Source organism: Strix uralensis, chromosome 1, assembly GCF_047716275.1.
Source record: "Strix uralensis isolate ZFMK-TIS-50842 chromosome 1, bStrUra1, whole genome shotgun sequence".
In the NCBI taxonomy this organism is placed as follows: domain Eukaryota; kingdom Metazoa; phylum Chordata; class Aves; order Strigiformes; family Strigidae; genus Strix; species Strix uralensis.
The window spans coordinates 31,931,350-31,954,387 of NC_133972.1; the positions used below are offsets into that span (position 1 = coordinate 31,931,350).

Below are 23,038 nucleotides of genomic sequence, written 5' to 3' on the forward strand. Positions count from 1 at the left end.
GTTTATAAAACATTAATACTTTGCTTTACCAAGTACAGACCAATTGGTTGCCATTGTCATGTGGCCTGGTGTACATCTGCTTTATTACCATTCCCTGCTATTAGGCAATAAAAACTTTTCCAACTGATGCACACTTGCTGATGTTGCATCACACTGTAATTATGCTAAAGTGATCTTAGACCAGTGGCAGGCAAGACACAAAACCATTTTCAATAGTATGAAGTGTGTATTGGCTGTAGATTTTAGTTATGTGTGGTTTATAGCTAAAATAGTCATTCTGAGAAATTGGAGATGGGGCTGGTATTAGAGATCACAGTTGTTCATGTGTGAAAATCTCAATTCTGTAATACCTGCCTTTTGCTTAGAGTTACCTTTCTGTGGAAATAAAGCTCGAGCAAAATGACTTCTATCTGTTTAGATTTATAGGATAGCAGAGAATATATTTTCCAGTTAAGATCAGTAAATCCAGGAGCTACTGCTTAGTTCTGAAAGCCGTCTCTCTCTGCTGTTTAAAAATAAATAAATAAACTTGTAGCACTTAGAGACATCAGCATCAAATCTCACATGGCTTCTCATGAAGCAATTTATAGCTACCTTGTGTAATTTGTATAGAAATGTTAAGTTGATCCCTGCTCCAACAGCATCAACTGCTTACCCCAGAATGTAACAGCCTGTGACACCAAGAAAAAGCGAGCCCTGTATATAGACTAGGGGAGGGGATTTTGCATAACAGAGCTGAATAAGCAGATTGTTATCAGGAACTCTGACGGACCATGTTTCTAGCTGCATAGCACTGTCCTTTTTCACAGAGGATGCCTAGATATCTCTTGAGCCAACAGAAATAGAAAATACACCACCTTTTTTTTTTTTTTTTTTTTTTTTTAAATTCCTAACAAGGTGCCCTTTTTACAGTCAGGGCCTTGACAGGCTGTCACTCAGTTTCCAGTCCCCACAACGAATGTCTTTGAATGGCCCAAGAGAAGCCAGAAAATTGTCGCTAAGTGTTTTTTTTCATTCACCTCTAGAATTTTCCACATTTTCTCCAACATGTGTGAAGCCACTGGGAAATATGGTTAAATGAGTTAAGCAGACATCACCCATCTGTGCATCTCAGGGAAAATAAAAACAGTGCTGTCCCTCCGAAAGCTTTTTTGGTACATAACCAAAATCAGAGCAACCACCACACTCTAAAGCTAAAACTAGGCAAGGCTCTTGCAGGAAGAAAGGGAGGAGCACTTTGAAGAAACTGCGTCTTCTGGCTTGCCCCAGTCTTGCTGGTGCGTGGCCTTTGCAGAACATAAGGTGGTCCGAGCACTTGTGCTCCTCCAAAATGCCTGAAGGCTACTGGACACCCAAGAAAACATCACTGCACATCATATCTGCTTTATAGAGTGTTAAAAACCTGTCATTCAGCCCCAGCTCTGAATTTCAGTCCCCTCACAAGCCAGAATTATCACGTTGCAGCCTCTTCCTTGTTTATATAAATGTTTTATAATTCTAGATAGAAGGGCATTGCAAGAACCCTACTTTTGCTCAAGTCTGATTCACCCTTTAATATTGTTCATTGCCATTCGTTCTACTACTGAATTGATTTGTAATTTGTATCTCTCAAACAGTTCCCACTTGGATTTCTCATGCACTGAAAAGTCAGATGCCTGACATTACTGTGTAAAGTTAAGTGCTTGGGGTTAATGAATGGCATTAAATTTTATGAGGTCATGTCCAGTAGATGTTAAAAGAAGCTTAAGGCAACTTTATCACTGGTAGAAATTAACAGTTGGCACGAAAGAATGCCCAGGGGAGTTCAGTTCTAAGCAAAAATAAAATTGGTGGTATAAAACCTAAAATATAGAGTCATTGTGATTAATGTAAACATTTTTGTTAGGTAATTGGTTACGTGTTGCAGTAAAAGAAATGAGACCTCACAGTTTGAAAGGAAAGAATATTATTGTATTTAGAAAGCAATTAATGTTTCTAGTCAAATAAAAAAAAAATCTACATCACGTACAATATTTATATTCTTTCAGTAAACATATAACCTTTGGGGCTATGTTTATCAAATAGTCAAGTCTCCACTTATTTACATTACTTTTTTCTTTGGGCAAAATGTGTTTTCCCTAGTGGAGTACATTATTTTGTTTCATTAAACCTTTTTTTCTACTCACATGCATTGCTTATATTACAGACCAAATGAGTAAATTCTGTGTACTTAAGTCATTTAAGGTTTGTGTTTTGGGGTGACTGATGGATGGCATGAAAATTCTGTTTCAGAAAGAAAATGGCTACATTAACTTATGGATTGATCTGTTTTGCATAATTATGTGGGGAACTATTCAGTAATTACACTAGTATTCACATGCTGTAATTGTCGTCGTCTTTATTCACTGTCATTCCAATGAGAGGAAACGGAAAACTTGTTCAGACATATATATTCTTTTCTCGCTCTGTCTTACGACCTGCAGTCACAGCATATAGTACTTTTTCAAATAATGCCTGTGCTCAAGTAAGACAGCTATTGTCTTGAATTTTACTCCCACGGTATGTGTGTAAATACTGCACCTGTACCTCAGAGTCTCTTAATACCACGCTATGGATATGCCTAAATGACCTTGTGCAGACCCGTTCCTTTCACATCACTTGAGATCTGTGCCATCTGGATGCAGTGTTGGAGGTAACAGTGTCAAGCCTGCTGAGAATGCAGAGCTCTAGTGTGAAAGAGTCAAAGCTTCTGGATCAGAGCTTTTTCTCCTCTCCAGTTGGACAGAGAGGTACCATACCTGTCATACAGCATGGCAAATCATGGCCATATCCTGAATTTGAAAGGTGGTATCTGAAGAAAAAGTGAAAATACTTTAGAATCTGTAGTCCCTCAGGACTGCTGTTTTGCTCTCCAGGTGATTATTTTTGTGTTTTAATATGAATTACATATGCAAAATGCCTTTTCACATTTTCCTTAGGTGGTACTTGGTCAAAAAATACAAAGTCAAAAAGCTGATGCTCTGATGCTGGGTGACATTTTTGTCTTGCATCCAGACTGTTTTCTTTTTGACTAAAAGATAGTGCACATTTTCTGTCTCAGAGAACTGGAATAACTGTCTAGAACAATTGACTACTACTTAACATTTTTCCTATTATTGCATAAACTAAATCATCAACCTTTTGGAAAATTCAGTATAATTGTGTGCAAGAAAAATCTAGTTATACTTGTCTAATTGATGTTTTTGAAGTCTCCTATTTCTTACATCTCCAAGTGCTTCATACTTGCATCCTTAGTTCCATTCTGAAGTGCTACCAGGAGTTGACACTACTCATCCTCCTCATAGGAGGACAAGGGTGGAGAACAGAAATCTGTCCTGTGATGGATTCCATACTTCTTCACAGAAATGTTTTGTGGGAAGTTCTTTCTCATTATCTACAACAGAGGGGCCACTGTTCAACAAACTACCTTGCACTGTAGTAAATAGAAGTGTTTTGTCGTTCTGGCTGTCAAATTGATATATTTTTATATTCTGATGTAGCTGTGGACTTTCATCTCTTAGACATCTAGAATTTATTGCTAATTCATATATACCTTTGCTCTTCAAATTTTTCTAGATCCGTCATTCACAACATGCATCAGCTTTTGTACCAGCAAAGTATGCAGTTGGTGCTCTCCAAATTAAATAAGGGTTGATTTAAAAGACTTTTGATTAAAATCTAGTGTTTTCATTATGCTTTGGCATGATTTGGCAGTTTAAAAGCTCTAGCTCAATACTTCTTTTATAGTGTTCGGTGACATGTTTTTTCATCAGAGAAATTTATAGGAAATGTAGGGTACCACTCCATTTCATGTTCTCTGAGGTATGGGTCTACTGGATACACAATGTATTCTAAGAATTAGCAGCCTTAGTTACAGCCTCAAGTTAGGAGTCTTTGGCTTCCTGGCTTCATCTGATAAAGCCAAGCTAGGCAGCTTTAAGCTCAGGTGTCCCTCTCTGGTGCAGGTTCCTTCTGTGTAGTTAATTTGATTAGCATAAGGGCTGTTCCACTGGCAGCAGGACTGTCCCTTTCAGGGTTGAGTATTTGAATCTAGGTGGCAGTGGTGTTTATTTTCAGGTTGTTGGGGTTTTTTTTCAGACCATCTTGCTCAAGTTTGCCTGGTAATGGCCCTGTCATAACCTAACAGTATCCTAACATGATTTTTGTAACATTGTATTTCTAAATTGTCTTACCTTTAGACTCTGCTACTGATGGAATATCTCCCTTAAGTTTTACCCAGATAACTTTAAACTTTACCAAGAGACTAAGTTGCTTTTTTCAAAATTATTCACGTAATAGGTTTGTTAGGGAATTAAAACAATGTGTTTTCTGTTGTGTTATGAATGATGGATAACAGAAGTAAAAATCATATCCACTTTAAGATGTTGTGTTCATAGTTTAGTAAACCATTGGTTATCTCTCTACTTTTGAGGGGATTTTTGTGTGTAATGCTGCTAAAATGTGTTGCATACTTACATTATTAAAAACATGTATTTTCAATAGATACGAGCAGGATCATGTTTCTAACTGATTCTACAGATTATTCTGCAGTTTATGTTGATACAAATCCAAAGTAGCCTGTTGGACCTACAGATCTGACTGCTTCCAGCAGTGCTAAAAGGAGTTGTGGTAGGGGAGGAGAAGGCTGCAGCTGGAGAGAGCGGAGGAGCCAAGCTTGCTGGGGTGACAGGGATGCTGTGGGTGCCCAAGTGCCTCTCCCTGGCCCTGGGTGTTTTAGTAACTGGCTGCTTCCCACGTTGCTTCATGTGGGACTTTCTTCACCTTTTACTATGTGCTTTTAAAACTATAGCATTTGAGGGAAGTCCAGGCATTGCCCAGGCTTGCATCTCTGTGACAGCTTCCTCACTTCAAGCTTCTCATCTGCTTCCTCTTGCTCAGAGCCAAAACCCACAGTTCAGCTGCTGGCTCTCAGGAGTAGTGCCAGCCCCCCCCACAGGATGCCAAGTAGCCCCACTACCTTCTAGTTTCTCGTATGCCTCAATTTCCATGTTTCCATTTGCAGCAACGGCACTGCTGCTTTATTTATTTGGTTGCCTCCTAGCCATAAATGTTGTCTGTTGCCCCATTCCAGATAAGCAAGTAGCTAGTTACATGTGTGTCGGTACAGTACTCATATGGGTGCTCTGATTTCAGGGTGAACCTCTTTGTGTGTACATGCTGGGCAAAGGAAAGTGTTCTTAAACATACTTACACTAAAGGAAGAAGGTCAAAGAAAGTACATTCTGTTTTCAGGAGAAGCCTTTGACATCCATCAATAGTGTTATAAGTCACCAGCCTGCTGTAGTAGCTTCCTTTGATGAGAAACAGCAAAAAAACAAAGCAGAATTGCTCCTGCTCTTTTTAACCTCTTGTGCTGGTTATCATGAGACCACCTCTGCAGCTTTAGGAGGTGAGGCTGTGTATCCCTGCCACATGGCTTCCTGGCCAGGCTGGCCTTTCTCCTGATAAACCTGTTATTCTCTGTTGAAGAGCAGCTAGCTTCTTGTTGAAAGGGCAATTCTATTTCAATAGAAGAGCACTTAATCCTTTCTCGTTTGTCTTCTGCTATCATTTAATCTTGGCAAAACAACAGAATGTTAGAAAACTTCTGCTCAATCTTTTTCGGCTACGTTTTTTCCTAGACTCAATGGAATATGCATTACTGCTTTTGAATACGAAAATCTAACTATACTTACATATGATTTATTATCCCAAACAGAAGGATTGCATCTATCTATAAGATAGAAATGTGGTTAAAAATAGGATGTAATTGAAGTAAATTAAAGGACAATAGTAGCCTTCAAATGTATAAAGAGATGGTACGTTTTTCTTATTGTCAGTGTAAATGGTCTCTGGAGACCACCTTTTTACAGTGATTGTGCATGTCTAAGATTAAGCAAAGCTGCATGACCAGTGCTATCTCAGGAGGATGCTGAGTCATTAACTCATGTTTATTGCCTCTTGCCATCTTTAGATTATTGCAATTTATAGCTCAAAGGCCTTTTAGGCTGTTTATAAGTTAAAATCAGCTAAATTCTTCTGGATGCAAGTGATAAGTCACACAGCATTTGTATATCATGGGACGTAAGTTCCTAGCGATGATACCAGGCGGCTTCTAAGATTTTTTTCTTTCTGTGCAAAGTCTAATTGTGCTACTTGTCCCTAGTTATACTGGATTACTCTATCCTCTGTTTTTCTAATTTTGCTAATTTTCTATTTTGTTAAGTATGTATGCTCTTAAAGAATTTACTGAAGTTAGAGATGATACTATTTTTTAGGTATACAGCTTCCATTTCAGTCAGACTACATTAAAATGTTTGTATCTTTTCCTGGAGTCTTTTGAGTCACATTTGGTGATGACCTAGGAACTTGTTGAAGTTATATATAGTAAATGATCAACCAGGTTAAGTAGCAGATACATGCTGTAGTACTGAGCATATGAACAGAAGTGGACATAATTTACTATGGACCAAAGACAGGTTCACTAGGAGAAACAATAACTGAGAAAAAAAGTTAGAAGAATCCCATTTTACCTTATCCTGTGGATTTTTTTCTTCTACTAGTTTTATTGTTGCTGGTAACATTCAAGCCAGGAATTATTGGACTAAATGTTTATCAATTTCCGTGGAAGTCACATTTGCTTATATAAGCTAATATTGTGTGGTTCCCACTAAATGGGAAGTCAAAATATTTTTTTCATGTACGTGCATTTTCTAAAGTGTTTAAATCACTATTAGCATCACAGTTAAATGTGGCCTTCCCATCATGCACAAAGAGATTATATTAAAACACCTCTGAATGTAAATTATTTAAGATCTCAGTACCTTGCAATCACCTGAGAATTCTCAAGCATTCCTATGAATTGGTTCAGTGGTACTGGAGTAAAATTCCTTATTCTATGTATTTTATTGTTTTTAGTTCAGAGTCCAGTGTCTAGCTCAGCCTGTTTTGGTAAAAGCAGAGTCTTCATCAAGAAATTAAATATTATGAATAAGTCCTTTGAATATACTTATTGTTGAGTGTATTTTAAATTGAGCTGCACGAGGCTACATTTCTTAAACACTGATACTACATTCTAATTTCAAAATCAGTCATCTAGACTTTTGTATATCTTCTCCCATCCACACTTTTTCACACATACATTTTACATGTGGAAAAGTGGTATGTTAATTTACAGGCTAACCTAATGACAGGGTTAGTGTTTAGATTTGTGAACACTCAGAAGCAGTTTCACTTAAAATGGAAACCCTCTTATTTTTATGTGTCTTGATTTAAACTGGAGTGCATAGACAAAATTATTTCAAACAGATTTTGCCTGGAGAATACGCAGACTTTACTCATATATGCGTATACCCATGTGCAATTGTGATTTTATAGGCAAAGATCATAGAAGATACCCTTTGATTGTCATAAATCAGCAATCCAGAAGACTCCGGAATTGACTGGGTTTGAGCAACATGCAATACAAGATATTCTTAATATCTCCAGAAGTTTTTGTTCATAACTACAAACGAATGTGTCTGCCTATTATATTGTCCAGCAGCTTTCTGCAGGGCAAAAGCAGGCTTTGATTTTGCACCTTGGTGTCAACATTCCTTACCTATTTTCAAATGTGACCAGTTTTCACTATCACAAGATTAGCATAGGTGTGCATACTGTATTGTGTTTTACAACTGTGTTCCTTTCCTAACTTAAATAAGCTTAAAGGGAAAAAACCACTGTTAATGCTTAATATATTTTCTCATATTAAAATTCAAGGATAAACAAATGAAATATCTCAGCCTATGTAAGACTTTTGTACTTCTAACAGCAAAGTCTCACAGTTATTTATCTACATATATTAGTAATTATCATAGTGTATAATTTTTTCTTTCATTCATAACAAAATATAATATTTTAGGGCACAGTTGTTGAAACTAAAATGCTACCAAAAATCTGTACCAAGCATGCATTCATCTGATGCTAAATGAACTTGAAGTAAGGGATAGAGAATCAGGTTTGTACTTAAAAGATTGCTCACCAAAAAGTTGCATCATATTTATTTCAGAAAACTTAAACTTGAAATGTTCTTTAACTTTCCAGTCTAATAATTATTTAATAAATATCAGAAGTGCAGTGCACTTAATTCTTTAGCTGAAGGCATTCAGTTTCTGTACACTGCTTCGAGCTTGCTCCATTTAATCATTTTAAAAGCTTATTTGGTGTAAATTGAATTTAACACTGTAGTTGCGAGGGTGTTATGTAAAAAGTCCGAAAGATTGTCTGCAGCATAGGGGCTGCTGGTACCGACGGTGGAGCTTCAGAAGTGGAGCAGCGGCTGCATCATCTTAAACTCTGCAGCACCCTCTCTTGACACGATGCGGCAATGCCGTCAGCTTCCCTCCCTCGCTCCTCGGAATCTATCAAAATACAGAACAGAGGAATCCATAGCTCCGCTGTGTTTTACTCTTTAAAGATCTAGTTTATGTAGTAAAATCTCAATTTTCCTTATGTTTTGGGATTAGTTCTCCTTTTATTTTTATTTTTTCTCCTCCTACTGCCATTTTGGTCTGTCAGCGGACCCAAATTGGAAAGCTTCAGTTGTCTCAGTCTTTTTGGTTTTGTGGGGTTTTTTTTCTTTCTGCAGAGATCCTGAAGACTTTCCAAACTGCATATTTGGTGCTGTAGAAATACAAATAGTCTGCTCTTTTGTAAACCTTTCAATTGTCAGACTGCTCTCTCTCAAAATAATAGAGGAGCCTGGAATCGCCCATGCTAAAATTAAGAATTTATAACTGTATGGAACAGATGTTTTCATAAACATTTGCTATAATTAATTTCAACTAGGGGATTGAAGGAACAAAGCAGTTTTTCCCTCTTCAAAACTTTATTGCCTTTTCCCCATATAGCGAACTCAGAAATCTTTGCTTTAATATTGTTAATGAAACAAATTTACTCTTCTGTTTGGTTTTCATTGTGAAAAAGAAAAGCTTAATTTGAACAAGATACCGGCCTTTGGAACAATGCTCAAATACACTGAATTTCAAACATCGCATATAAGGGATTAAAATGCAGAACATAAGTCTTTAGGCGCTCATTTCTGGGACTACAACTCTGTGGTGTCAATTGTCAGAGATTCCTACATATTAGAATTAATTTTATCCAGATCAGTTTGATGAATATCTATCTGTGGAGTAAATACTATGAAGGAATTTTATGTCTGAAGAGTTGTGAACCTTGGTGTTACAAAAAGCAAAGGAGTCTCGTGGCATTATATATAGTTTTAATGCATAGTAAAATGCTTATTGTATGTTGATTACCCCTTTATACTCACAATAAAGGTCTGCAATCTGTTAAGCAATTTTTTTTTTGTTTGCATTATATGAGGAACACATTTTGACTAAAATCATTCTTCCATATTTGTATTGTCACTAGTTTTTTGGGGATATTGTTTGGAATGTATATAGTTTAGGGCCAGAATTTTGGTGTTATTGCAAAGAAGAAAAAATATCCATGCATTGTCGTTCTGTTTTCACTAGTTCCTGTATATTATATAAATATCATCTGAGAAAAAAAATGTTTAAAGTTTTAAAAAAAGAACAGCTTAATTGTTTTACACCTGAAAGAACTAGTGCAGCTGCAAGGATTTTTTGAGCAAACTAGAATTCCTGACTGATCTGTCATCTATAAAGTGTGCAAAGAAAAATAGGTAGCTGTCATTAAAATTACATTTCAGCTTTCAATAACCATTTAATGAGTAGCGTAATTATATAAGTATGGTACCTCAAGTACTTCACTCAATAATTAAAAATAATCTCATCTTTAAAGTGAAAGCGCTATAATTATTATTTGACTTAACCAGGACCACTGTTATGATCTCCAGTGGCACCTCAGATTGTTCAAAGTGGTTTTGAAAGTATAAATTAAAATTGGATAAATCATTAAATTATTAAGCTTTAAATATGCTGAAAATGAATATAGCATGGAATTTGGAAGTCATGTTATAAGAATTGACAACCTTAGACTGCAAGCAGTGTTTGTTAAAATTTTCCTTGTCTCTAATCATAAAACACTGCATTAATGATCGAGTGTTTTATATCAACCTGAACTTAAATTTTCACAACTGTTCAATAAATTTTGTTTTTTAACAACATTTTAGCCTTTGATTAGAATACAAAGAAAATATTAAGCGGAGTGCAAACTTGCCAGCAGAGAGATCTGTCTCCATTTTGACACTTGTAAACAGGGGAATGCGCAGTTTGATTTCCTAAGTGGGATCACTTTTATCACAAATTCTTAAACTGCCAGCCATAAAACCCTTTTATAGCTAACACAAGATTGGTAAACCAGTTAGCACTACATAAATATACATGTGTGCCCACACACAGACATGCATATGTGTGTGCACATACATACAGAAATATGTATATATGTAAAGACATTTCTTCAGTATCAAAACATATTTTCAAAAGGAAAAAAAAAAAACAGAGTTCAATTATTTTTAAAAGTAGGAGTGTAGGGAGTAGGAGTAAGGGGATGTCACTCAAGCTTTTTGTCTTTGTAGACTTGCAGCTGGTTATGATAGTATACCACCACTTCTCCGTAAGAACTCCTGTGCTGAGTATTTGCATCTCACAGAAAATAGCTGGTTTTAGAGAGGTAATGAAGGAGACGAGTGAGAAATGTCTGATCCCTACATCGTTGTTCACATGCTTTCTTATTCTTGTTGAACACATGCTTAAGCTCAGAGTGGTCATTGTGCCTGGTACATACCCAGAGCATCTTCCCGCTCTTGGACTGGGGCTCTGAAATGCTATCCAGTTTCTTCTTATTGCTTGAAGTGGAAACTGTGCATTGCACCTTGAAAAAGATCTTATTTGAGAAGGTATTATACTGTCATTATAATAAGCTGTTAAAAAAAAATACAGAAATAGTGTGTGTATTTAAATTAGGCTTCTCCTTGTTACAATTTCTACACATGGTTTTCAGATAATCTTCAGAAAGTGTATCTGGCATCCTCCTTGTCCTGGTTTCATCTATTTTATGCTACGTCTACAGTCTCAAACATGTTCTTACAAGAAAGCAGTTCCTGAAGTGACAAGCCTGTGTGTTCTGGGTGAATCTAGTACCCTGGTAAATGTACAGTTTACAAATCCTTCTCCATGCATCTCTGAAATTCAAAGAAGCCAGCATTTGAAATGGGGTTTTTTTGACTGGTTAGTAAAAGCATCAATTTCAGGTTATGCAAATTCTCTTGAAACGGCCTCCAGCTGTGTCCAGTAGTACCAGGTTCCAGCTACCCAAGTCCCAGCTCCCTTTAGCCCTTGGTCTCCGTGCACAAGAACAGCCTTTGTCAAAACAGGGCAATAGAACTGAATTCTTTCAGGAGAGAGTGTTCATTCGGAGGAGAGGGAGTTTTTCCAGTTAAAGCAGCAGCAAGAAAGATAACCAGATGATTTTCAGTCCCTTTGAAAGGATACTGCCTTATTTTATTATTGTATTAAAACCAGTGACTGCTCTAGTGCTGAAAGTACAACACCTTAGCTGTACTTACTTTGATACTGATGCTTGTTATGGTCTCATTGTTTCCCTTCTCTTTCCTCTGAAAGTGTGATAAGATTTATTTTAATTTTTTTTTTCCCTAGCTTTTGCATTTGAGGTTTGGAAACCTTTTCAGGAGGTGTGTGGCAGGGGTGGTAGAGCATTCTCTGTTTATTCAACAGAGCCCTTCTCATTTTTGAGTTTCAGAAAGGATCTAAATATTATGATAATACTGAATCAGTTAGGATTTTTAAAGGAGACCACAAATTCTATTACCAGTGTCATGAATCTTATATTCATAACTGTTCAGTATACAACCTAGTTTTACAAGAAAGTTGGGTCATTATCGCTGAAGAAGATACAAGTAATCTATCTGTTCTGCTGGGAGTTCACCATACCTTTCAAAAGGAGGAGAAACTGGAACTTGCCTGAGGACAGGTGATCGAGGGCATGGATTCTCACAGTTTATTGTCATTAGTTAGTGAAGCACCTGTCCCATTTGTTCGCAGGTATTGCTGACTATGAAAGCTTACAGGATTTGCTAGAAAGCCTTTTGAATAAAAGTAGGTAAAAATTAGGAAATCTGTTAAGTCAATGAATACTTTGCACTTTGCTTTATCAGTTTTATCACTCTCAGTGAAAGGCATGTAAATCATCTTTCAAGATGTCATAACAGAATATCTGTCTTAAAGTGGATGGAGCAAGAAAACAACCACAGAAATGCCCACTCCACTAAATCCTGTTTTTGAGAGCTGAACATACCTAGTCCTATCCAGTTCTGGTAGCTGCTGCTAATGATATGATGAAGCAGCAAAAGCATCTCTCAAAAAACCAACAATAACTTGTATGAATATGAGATTTATTGAGTATACAATTAAGAATGCTAAAGTATTGTGGCAGTCATTTAAATAAAGGAAATTATTGTCTTTTAGGAGAGTGCTTCAGAATAAAGCAAGCTACGCTTAGAGTAGCTTGTGAAGGACAATTCAGTGGATGTAGCACACCCAGCATCCCACCAAATGTCATTGTGCGGTCCTGATGAAAGAACAACTTTTATCACGAAGGTGCTGGTTTTCTTTGTGGAGTCCTGGGGACTCTTCAAGCAGGGCAAATGGTTTAGTTGAAAGATGGTAAAGGCCTTACATTCTTTGACATATTCTTAAACCTCATTCTTCAGAAAGGAAGATCGTGTTGCGAAGGTTCTTGAAAACAGTCCCAAAATATTTTTTGCTGCATATGAACTTAGCTTTGTGAATGAGTTTTCTTTTTCAGTCTGACTAGTGTGATAGGTGAATGTTTAGGAGTTGTCGAAGTATAAATAAAGTGCAGTAGTGCATTCAGGATCTGTTTTGATGTGCTGTGTCCTTATAAACAATTTCCCAGTATCACTGCACCTAGCCATATGGCTTTAAAAGCGACTGAACATAATTCAGTCATTTCTCTGAATGCTCAGGATCAGATGTGGAGGTGGGTAATAGAAGAAAAAGCGTATTACTTAAATTTGTCCCAATATGGGAGACTATTTTCTAAGATATAAGAAAAAAAGGAACAGATAGTTATTAATAATGGGAGGGTCAGCTCCTGGATGAAATATCTGGTGGTGTTAATTTATTTAAATTTAGCAAACAAAAAGCAGATTGATTAAGTAGGATTTCCATTTTCAAAATAAATTGAGAAAGCTAATTAGTGAAATCAGCCGGACTGAGCAATTTGGGCTAAAATGCAGTAGAGGTTTGGGATTTATTTTAGACAAAGGTGCAAAAGTTAATAAAATGCACTACAAATTAGATGAGAAAAAAACAGTTGGAAGGGAAGTTATATGACAAACTGTATGATTAAATACTTTTTAAGGAATGTCTGGAGTACGCAAAGATCCCGAAAGAAACAGAAAAAAAAAGCTTGATCTGCAAGGAATGCTACCTCCTGGATATCAGAAAGTGTGAGGTTTTAGTGACAATTAGTAAAAGTTAAGTTGGATTAGATCGTAAGAAGGGAATTTAAACTAACAAGAAAATATTACTTGACTATTTAAAGAATTTTTCTGGGGAAGAAGGAGAGGAAATGTAGTACCTGTACTTAGATTAAGAGGAAAAAAAGTGATAGCAAAGCAGTTATAGAGGTTGGCTATTATCTGTGCAGGGCTTTAGAAAAGTTTTTAAGGAAGAGAAGTACAAGAGAAACGAAAAGCAAATGGCATAACTTTTAGTGTGGGTTTTTTGTTGAATGGGAGATTGTGCCCTGCTAACCTGCTGACCTTTCAAAATATACATTAAGGAAATACGTTAAGTCTATCTGGACCTGAGTAAACCATCTAATGTAGTGCCCCAGGAGATGTTATGAAATAGAAAGGATGAGGATTAGTGAAGTGTAGTAATTATAAGATGAATAGAGAAATGCAGATTTTAATGAAATAATTTTTTTTAGTGGAGTTTGCGGTAGAACTGATCTTTTCCAATATTTTCATTTGTTGTCTTGCCATAAAGCGAGAGACTGCACTGTTTGACTTTTGTGAAGAAAAAATATTAGAGGGTAGTATCCAGTGCAAGCACAAATAGAGTATTCAGGTAGGACTGGTCCTTCCTGAGGAAGAGGGGACTAGAAACAGAATGGTGTGACATACAGTATTGTACTAGCAAGAATTTTTACTGTAAACTGCAAACTTATTTTTGTAATAACAATGGAGAGTAAACATGTAGGAGTGTTGGATAAGGATGGCTATAAAACTGCGAAATGGTGTGGCGTGACTATAGACTGTACTGAGCAAGATTTTTTGGTAGAGAAGAAAACCACCGTTGAAAGAATCAACTGATTAAACTTTTAGTATGTGGTCTACAGCTCCTGTCCCTTCTTTTCCATGTGTAAGAAGGACTGATTTAAACAAAACAGGGAATAAGGAGTCTTATTTAGGAAAAAGCCTGAAAGAACTTGATTTCAGTAAGCAGAACAGAGGACACAAAGGTGTGTGATGTGATCTGTAAATGAATTAAGGAAATACACAGGAACATAGAAGAATTCTCAAGCTAAATGACAGGTTGGGCAAGAATAAATAGTATAAAACAGGACATGAATAAATTTGCTTTGAAAAATAGATGATTCTTTCTGGATTTTAACAGTTCTTCAGTAGAAGTAGTTATTATAGAGGAAGGTTTCCTTGTAATCCTTGATTTCTATGAACGTCACTGTTCTACATATAAACAGCTCACAGGATGTAAAACAAGGTGTTTTGTAGACATGTTCCTTAGGTAATTTCAGAGAAGCTTTGAATGTGTGCTATGACAAAAAAATATCTGGTATCATACAGTCAACTCTAAACTATTCACAAAATAGATGAACTTTCGCATTCATTGACTTAATTTTAGTAAAATCAAACTCATGTATTTATATGGTATACCTCTGTAACCTCATACTAGTAAAATTGTGTTTAATAAGTCGAGAAGTACCTCAATCAAAACCTTAACTGAAATTAAATCTCAGATTTTCAGAACATTCAGATTCCAAATTGAACACAAAGGCTAGCTGTCCCTCTTTCCAGCTGTAAGAATTTGAAGATGTAAAGTTGAGACTTTTCTATGTAAGATTTGTCATAAACTAAAGTTAGCATATATGGTAAAATCAGTTTCAATTTGCACTGATATTGTATTATTTATTGTCAGGGTTTGTCTTATAATAACAAAGGTGTTTTATTTTTGTATTAGGAGGATCAAATGAAAATGGAAGCGCACACCACACCTCAGATTCTGATGGAACATTTATTTCTTACAGGTTGGTAATTTTTAATATTCATTTTCTAATTTTAAAAATTAACATAATAAGCAGCATAATCTTTGTAAAGCGAAAGAACAAGTCCGTATATTTTAAGAGTATTATACAATCTAAATTGTAATTTACTTAACATGAAGGACTTAATTAAGGGATGATCTAAAAAGTTGTTTTCTGGACTATTTTTTTGAGAAACCTGTTCAAAATGCTTAACTAATGAAAGTACAGGACATTTGTAAATCTAAATATTTTTAAGGTTGTTTTTTGTTTTCTTTTTTCTCCCACGTATGCAATAAAGTACAAATTCTCACCTAAACTCATAGCAGCTAAGCTAAATGTTGAAATATTTAACTCACCAAGGATCACCATTCTGATCTTTTCCAAAGTAGCTGGAGCTATGGACCATATGGAACTCTATTTGCTCATTATTCCATGTCAAACACCAAAGCCAGGATTTGTTAAATTTGAGGTTTTCTGACAGGAAAATAATATTTCAATTCTATCAGTAATAAACACCAGTTAAAGAAATATGATGCTGTGCGGGAGATAAGGACATGCACACGATCAATGTGATCAAGCAATGCCAATTTTATTGTAGTGGAGCAAGCCTTTTATAATGTTGGTGAGAATCACATGATATAATCACATGATATAATTCTTTCTGATTGGACAGTTAGCTTTGCACATGCACCTTAAGCTTTCTCTTGATTGGGTAAAAACTGCCACATTGGCATTGTACAAAGTCCTTCTCCACCCAAACCCACACCCTGAAGTTGTTTAACTTCCTACGTTCTTCCTCATTCTTTCCGGGTTATGTCCTTGCCGAAGCTGAGGCTTTACCAGTCTTGCTCATATGCAGGATTGCTCACATGTCCATTTTCTCGCAGAAAATCCTTTAGAATCCCCACAATGCTGAGCAACTTTTTGCAGCACAGTTACTGAGCTTGAGTCTTGCTTGGGTACATACCAGAGGGTGTCTTGTACTTGAAAGCACAGAAGGGTAATCAGCAGATAGATAGTTTCATCTTTCAGCCGGCAAAATACTGCCTCTGCTACAAATGCTAAATCTTTGTCCTTGTGACTGGTAAATTCATATAGTAAGATTCGTGCTAGCCAGAATGACTGCATCTGATTTTGATGCTTAAGTATGATAAAATAAAGCAAGCTTACCATATGATTATTTTGGATTAATTTAGTGAACTATGATGGATAGCATCTTCTTCATTTTTTTTTGTTTGTAGTCTTCTAGAGTCTGTAATTCAAAGAGGTGTAGGCAGGCAGGAGGAACCTGCCTGTTTGCCTTGCCCTGGTTGCAGCTGGCTGAGTGAGTGAGGAATATCACACCATCTTGCAGGCAGTGAGCTGTGCTGGGCGTGAGGAGCCTTCAGGTGCGGGGTGGCAGGGAGGGACACAATGCCTGGAGAAACTGTTGCAGGCTGGAGACTGAGAGGTGGCTGAGGAGAGCAGGGAGCAAACAGCCTGGTCTTGAGGATGTTGAAAAGAAAAACATTTTGTAAGGACCTAGAGGGAACAGCAAAGAATTTGTTGAGATTCAAACACCCAGAGGAGCCTTCTGGACTGAGAGCAAGGTTGGAAAAAAGGGTGTGCCTGCAGGGACACAGTGGGACAGGGGAGGTTTGATTTACAAATCCTTCCAATTTTCTGTGTTCTAGTAAGTCTGCTCTAATGAAACCTACTTTGTGATGATGCAAAACCCTTCGAGAGTAGTTAGCATGTTCACTTGGAGAAAAATATGTTAGCAAATCCATTTCAGGGTTCTGTCTGACTTGATTTCTTGTCATATTTGTGTTCTCTAATGCATGCAACATACTATCTAAGTCAAAAGAAGGACTCAAAAATACCACCCAGAATAATCTTCATGGGTTTTGGGTGAGAAACATATGTAGATACAAAGACCATGAAGTAGTCTCTGAAAAATAGGCAAGATAGAATTTAGTCAGATCAGTGAAAGAAAGGAGTTGAGAGCTCTCTCTGCCATTAATTTCAGGACACTTATTCCTGAAAGTCATTAACTCCAGAGCCCCAACTGTTGTACCTGCCAAGGTGTAACACTTGAAGAAGAACAAGCCAGCTTCAGCTAGGCTCTGGTTCCACAAGAGTGTAAGCTGTGGGGCTGGGGTCCAAGCCTTTCTTCCTACCCCTTGTCATGGTATGTGACACCCCTTCACCACTCATCCAGTAGCACTCATCTCTCAGGGAGCCAGCCCAGGGAGCTAACCTAGCCCAACCTATTTGTTCTTTGTAGAGACAGCTTTATGATTACTTGGTTCACAGTGTCCACCTGCCAAAGGTTCAGGTGGGTATCGGTGCCAGTGCAAGAAAAGTAGCTAGCATAGACAGCTAGAAGTGAGAGGGCAGTGCATGGTACCATTTACTTAAATCAACCTAAACCACAGTGAATCCTCAACCATCTTTAATGCTCCACAAATGAGTGGAGATTAAAGCTGGGCTTTGTATCTCTGTATTCCTTAGTCCAAAGTGCATATAATAAATATGACGTTGGGTACGACTTCCAGTGAATAATAATCCTATTTTGTCAGAGGATTACAGCCCAATTTACAAAACTAAAGTTAATTAATATTTTAAAAGCAATCCTATATACCATTGTCAGAGTATTATTGTTATAATTAGAAGCAAGATGATAAAGCAAGATAGTAGAGTATATATATGTGTGTGTGTATATATATATATACATACACACATATATATGAAAGAAACCTCTGACTTTTAATAGTTGACAAGCTAGCGCTGTTATTAAGTAGTATTACAGTGTTTAAGGTGCAAAATGAATATTTTCTGCTTAGTGGCAGGTAACTCCCATCATATAATGAGTCTGGCTGTAAATTTGCTGGTTGGGTTGAATGCTGTGTTGATAGTTATAGTTCTGGACTGCATGTTAAGTAAAAATGAGCAGCTAATACCTTATGTAAGACGAGAAGTGAATCTTAAACTACCTTGAAAGGTAACGATGGTAAATGGTTGTTATTTCTTTAAGGACTCATTAGAGATTTGGACTTATTTTAGGATTCTGTCAATGAATATTGTTTCAGTAAGGTAGTAATTTGATAAAACTGATGATAGTCTTGTTTACCCAATGTGTTTCAGTCTATTGTATTTAAAAAAGACTGGATAGTGAATTTTTGCCCTAAAAGAAGCGAAGGCATCTTTGGATCATGGTAGATGTCATGCTTGCAGAAGGCTAATACATACAAAATTCTACTGGAAATTTTTACTAAAACAAAAGCTGCTTTATGTTTTATCAATAGCAGTCTCTTCACAATTTATTTAGGAGAAGAGGCAACTCCAGATGTTTAAAAATATTTGAATGCGAATATGTTTTGCTATTAAAGTGCTCTTAAGAGCATATTGTTTTTACCACAATTAAAAAAAACAAAAACAAAACCAAAACATGGCGAGGAGGAGGGTGTGACTAAATTCCAACACTTTCTATATTGAAGGACAATTTTACACTATCCGGTACAAGACTCTGAGTATGAGTGTATGTATAAAGGATGTCAGATCATTATCCTTTGATATATTTATGATGCTCCAGAACTATTTGTGTGGGTCTATTTTTAATATGATGGTGTGACTCTAGAGTTTGTGACTCTTGTTTGTGTTGATCATGGCACAGATTTAATGCTGCTTATTTTCAGATAGTGAGCATTTCCCTTTAGGTCATAAAGTTTGTGAGTAATGTAAGTGAAAAGCACATGTGACTGGCACATATTTCTAAATATTCTTTGAGTTTGTGAATGCGTCCTGTCAGGTCCCAGAGAATTTTCTAGTTGGTCTTCAGGCTCTGATAGTACTTTGTGTACTTGGGAAGAACCTTTACTAATAAGAAATTATGAAAATGTCATCAAAATTCACTATTAGAAAAATTTGAACAAGGATTTGGACATATAGTAGCTTTCATCTTTAAAACATAAGAAACTTGAGGAAAATATTTGAGCCTCACTCTACTGTACTGTTTTGCTGCTATGGTTAAAGCCTTTTCTGGATGTGCAAATTGGCTGGACTTCACCAAAAGGAAAAGAAAAATAGGTGTGGGTCTCTAGTTTCAGTGTCTGCAATGCAGTGTCACTGGAAAGTAGAAATACTGTCTTTCTCCTGCCTTCCCAAGGGCAGCTGACCTTCTCCTCGCCAAAGAGGTGAACCCCTTGCCAGCACATATGACTACAGACTATTACATTAATCTGTTTAGCCTCAGTACCAGCTGCTTGCATGTTTTTAATTATCTTATTAGATGGTATAACAGTGACCTATGAAATAAAATGAAGGTGAGTATTTTTTAACTTTATTTTACAGGCTATTTTTCTAAATATATTTTAATGACCTAATTATGACTTTTAGGGAGAGCCATTGATGCAGACATTCAATTTGGCTGATAAAATCTAACATCTCAAGGACACTTATTTTCTTCCAAGGTGGATTCATACATTAATACTGCTTTTAATAAATATATAGCCTAAAAAAAGCTCACTTTTCATGCTTATGTTGTTAACTTACTTTATGATTCAGAGAGCCATGACCACTATGCTGAATCGTTTCTTAATACATCTCTGCGCTTGTATATACGTTTAATTTCTACACCATGTATTAAGTTCTTTCCTATGTGGCTTAAACTCCTTGACAAGTGATGATTGCTCAAGTTGTGGGTTATATAGACAATGTATATTCCTTCTTGTGCTGATATTTCAAACAGGCTGAAGGTCTATTATAAGAAAGACTTTCATATTCTGTTTTCTTCCCCTAACTTCTTACAGATTCTGCTTACCAGATGTTTTCTTTCTTACTGCAAAAAGGCAATGTGGTCCTGCTGGCTGAGGCATGTTTCTTGTGTGCCAGCCAACAACCGTAGGACTGATACTGAGCATACAGAAGAAAGTCAGCAAGGGGTGCAAGCTGTTTCTCCCTGTTTCTGCCCCCTTCCAAAAGTGGGTAGTGAAACTAGTTTGAGTCCTCTTTGACCTGTGGCTTTTCTTGGCAGCCAAGACAGAAATGGCTATGTAGCCTCTGTCCTTATATGTTAAACATAGTGTGAAGATGTAGGCAACTTATATACCTCCACCTTGTAGAAAACTCTTGTCTTAATCTATTAGGAAGCAGTCCTTTTCGATCTACACAAGCCTGTTTACTCTTGTTCACACACAGGTGATGTTTCTTTATTGTTTTACTTCTAACTGACCCCTGTGCAATTATAACCTATTTTTCCTAACTTTGTCCACTATGTGTCCACACGTAATCAAGAGCTGTAAAGGACAATTTTGTTTCTGTTGGGTTTTTCCAATATTTTGACATACAAAAAATAAGGAATAGAAGGTGAAGCAGTGAAGTGGCACTGCACCTCCACTCTGTAAGGAGAATTCTCAGTGCTTGCATCCTTCCTCTCTTTCCACAGAGAAGTAGTGAAACTGGCGTCCATGTTTGTTTTGTCTTACCTAGAACCATTTGCTAGATGCCATTCTGTTTGGTGCCATTTATGTGCAAAGAGGCCTTTTCAGTACAACTTAATTTTGTCTGAGAGCCTATAAATTCTCTCCTTGAATTTTGTGATTCTTCTGAAAGATTACGTTCTGAATGCGCTAATAATCTTTCTCTGGATGTGGTAGTCTGTGCCAGCACTTTCATTTTGTCCATGTTTGTGAAGACATTAGCAATTCTATCTTGCAAATCTCGTATTTCCAGCAAGAGAAAGTGACTATTTGCACTGATCACAGGTTTGCTAAACAGCTTTTTTCTCCAAATCCAAGATCACTGTCATACCCACTGAGAGCTTAGAATATTTCTGGTTTTCTCTGAATTCTTTCAAAATTACTTTCCTTTCTTTTCCTGTTCAAGGACCCTTATATAATTCCCAGCTCCGTCTTGTCAAACTTCTTTTATTGACTTCTTCCCTCCACAGCTGATCCACTCTGCACTCCTTGCCTGGTGTCCTAAGGAATTTCTGAAGGATGTCATAAGACAAGGAAAGATAAGTTGTCATTAAGGAACTGAAACCCTGTATGCAGTATATTTTTCCTAAGATCCAAACATTTCAACAGATATAAATTGTGGATTTTTTGAACTTTTCCCGTGAAAATTATGTTACTTTCTAAAAAGGTAGAAATGGTAATATAGGCTTGCTTTCTGTTTGTATGCAGTGTGATCTCTTAAAAAATAGGGAATAGCAAATTTAACAAATTTACTTAAAGCCTGAGATGCTTTCAGCAGAGAATCAGAAAGGAAGGACAGAATACCAACATCTTTTATTGGCAAGAATGCTTTTTGTTGGATTGGTAGCAGAAAGACTTAGTACGTGAAGGGAGGCCATAGAAGAGAGAATGGTATTTTCTTTCTAACATCCATGCAAAGAAAGTGAAAGTCTTGGCTTATTCCTATTTTATTCTGTTGCATGTGAAAATTAGCATGTATACAGCTGACACCATATTCAGCTGATGCCATATTTTCCGTTACTGATGTTTAATGTGTTTTTCATTATGGATTTCCTTTACTTTTCCACTGTCAATAATCTTTGAACTATCATGGCAATTGGGAGAGGTGATTGAGGACTGGAGGGAAGCAAATGTCACTCCTATCTTTAAGAAGGTTAAGAAGGAGGACACAGGGAACTAAGCCAGTCAGCCTCACCTTGATCCCTGGGAAGCTGATGAAGCAGCTAATCCTGGGCACTGTTTCCAGGCACATGAAGAGCAAGAAGGTTCATCAGGAGTGGTCATCATGGATGCACCAAGAGGAAGTGCTGCTTGACCAACTTGATAACTTTCTACGATGAAAAGACTGGCCGGGCAGATGAGGGGAGAGCAGTGGATGTTGTCTACCTGGACTTCAGGAAAGCCTTTGACACTGCCATAAGATCCTCATAGATGAGCTGTTGATGTATGGGCTGGATAAGCAAGGTGAAGTGGGTTGAAAACTGGCTCAGAGGATTGTGATCAGTGGCACAAAGTCTAGTCAGCTGGTAACTAGCAGTGTACCCCAGGTGTCAATACTAGGTTCAGTCATGTTTAACATCTTTATTAATGAATTCAATGATGGAGCAGAATGTACTCTCAGCAAGTTTGCAGGTGACACAAAACTGAGAGGTGACTTGTATACCAGATGGTTGTGCTGCCATCCAGAGAGACCTTGACAGGTTGGAGAATTAGGCTGACAGGAACTTTGTGAAGTTCATCAAGGAGAACTGCAAAGTCCTGCACCTGGGGAAGAAGACCCCCAGGCACCCTCAGTATATGCTGGGGGCTGGAAAGTCGCTTGGCAGAAAAGGACCTGGGGGTCCTGGTGGACATCAAATTGAGCATGAGCCAGCAATGCACCCTTGTAGCAAAGAAGGCTAATAGCATCCTGGACTTCATTGGGAGTGTTGCCAGCAGGTCAGAGTAGGTGATCCTTCCCCTGTACTCCATATCTGGAGTCCTGTGTCCAGTTCTGGACTCCCCAATACAAGAGAGCCATGGGCATACTAGAGAGAGTCCAGGAAAAGGCCACCAAGATGGTGAAGGGACTGGAGCATCTCTCCTATGAGGAAGGCTGAGAGAGCTGGGACTGTTCAGCCTGGAGAAGAGAAGGCTCAGAGGGACTCTTACCAAAGTGTAGAAGTATCTGAATGGAGGATATAAAGGAGACAGAGCCAGGCTCTTTTCAGTGGTGTCCAGCAACAAGACCAAAGGCAATGGGCACAAACTGAAACACTTGAGATTTCATCTGAATATCAGAA

General features: G+C 37.3%; 1 protein-coding gene across 7 annotated transcripts in view; it reads left to right on the forward strand.

Annotated features, from left to right (window-relative positions):
• TBC1D5 (TBC1 domain family member 5) overlaps positions 1 to 23,038 on the forward strand; it is a 329,005-nt gene that overhangs the window by 146,855 nt on the left and 159,112 nt on the right. For all 7 annotated transcript variants that reach the window (XM_074861379.1, XM_074861390.1, XM_074861400.1 and 4 more), the window contains one exon: positions 15,234 to 15,300. In XM_074861379.1, coding sequence (XP_074717480.1) covers positions 15,234 to 15,300 — 67 coding nt within the window. The remainder of the gene's footprint in view (positions 1 to 15,233; positions 15,301 to 23,038) is intronic.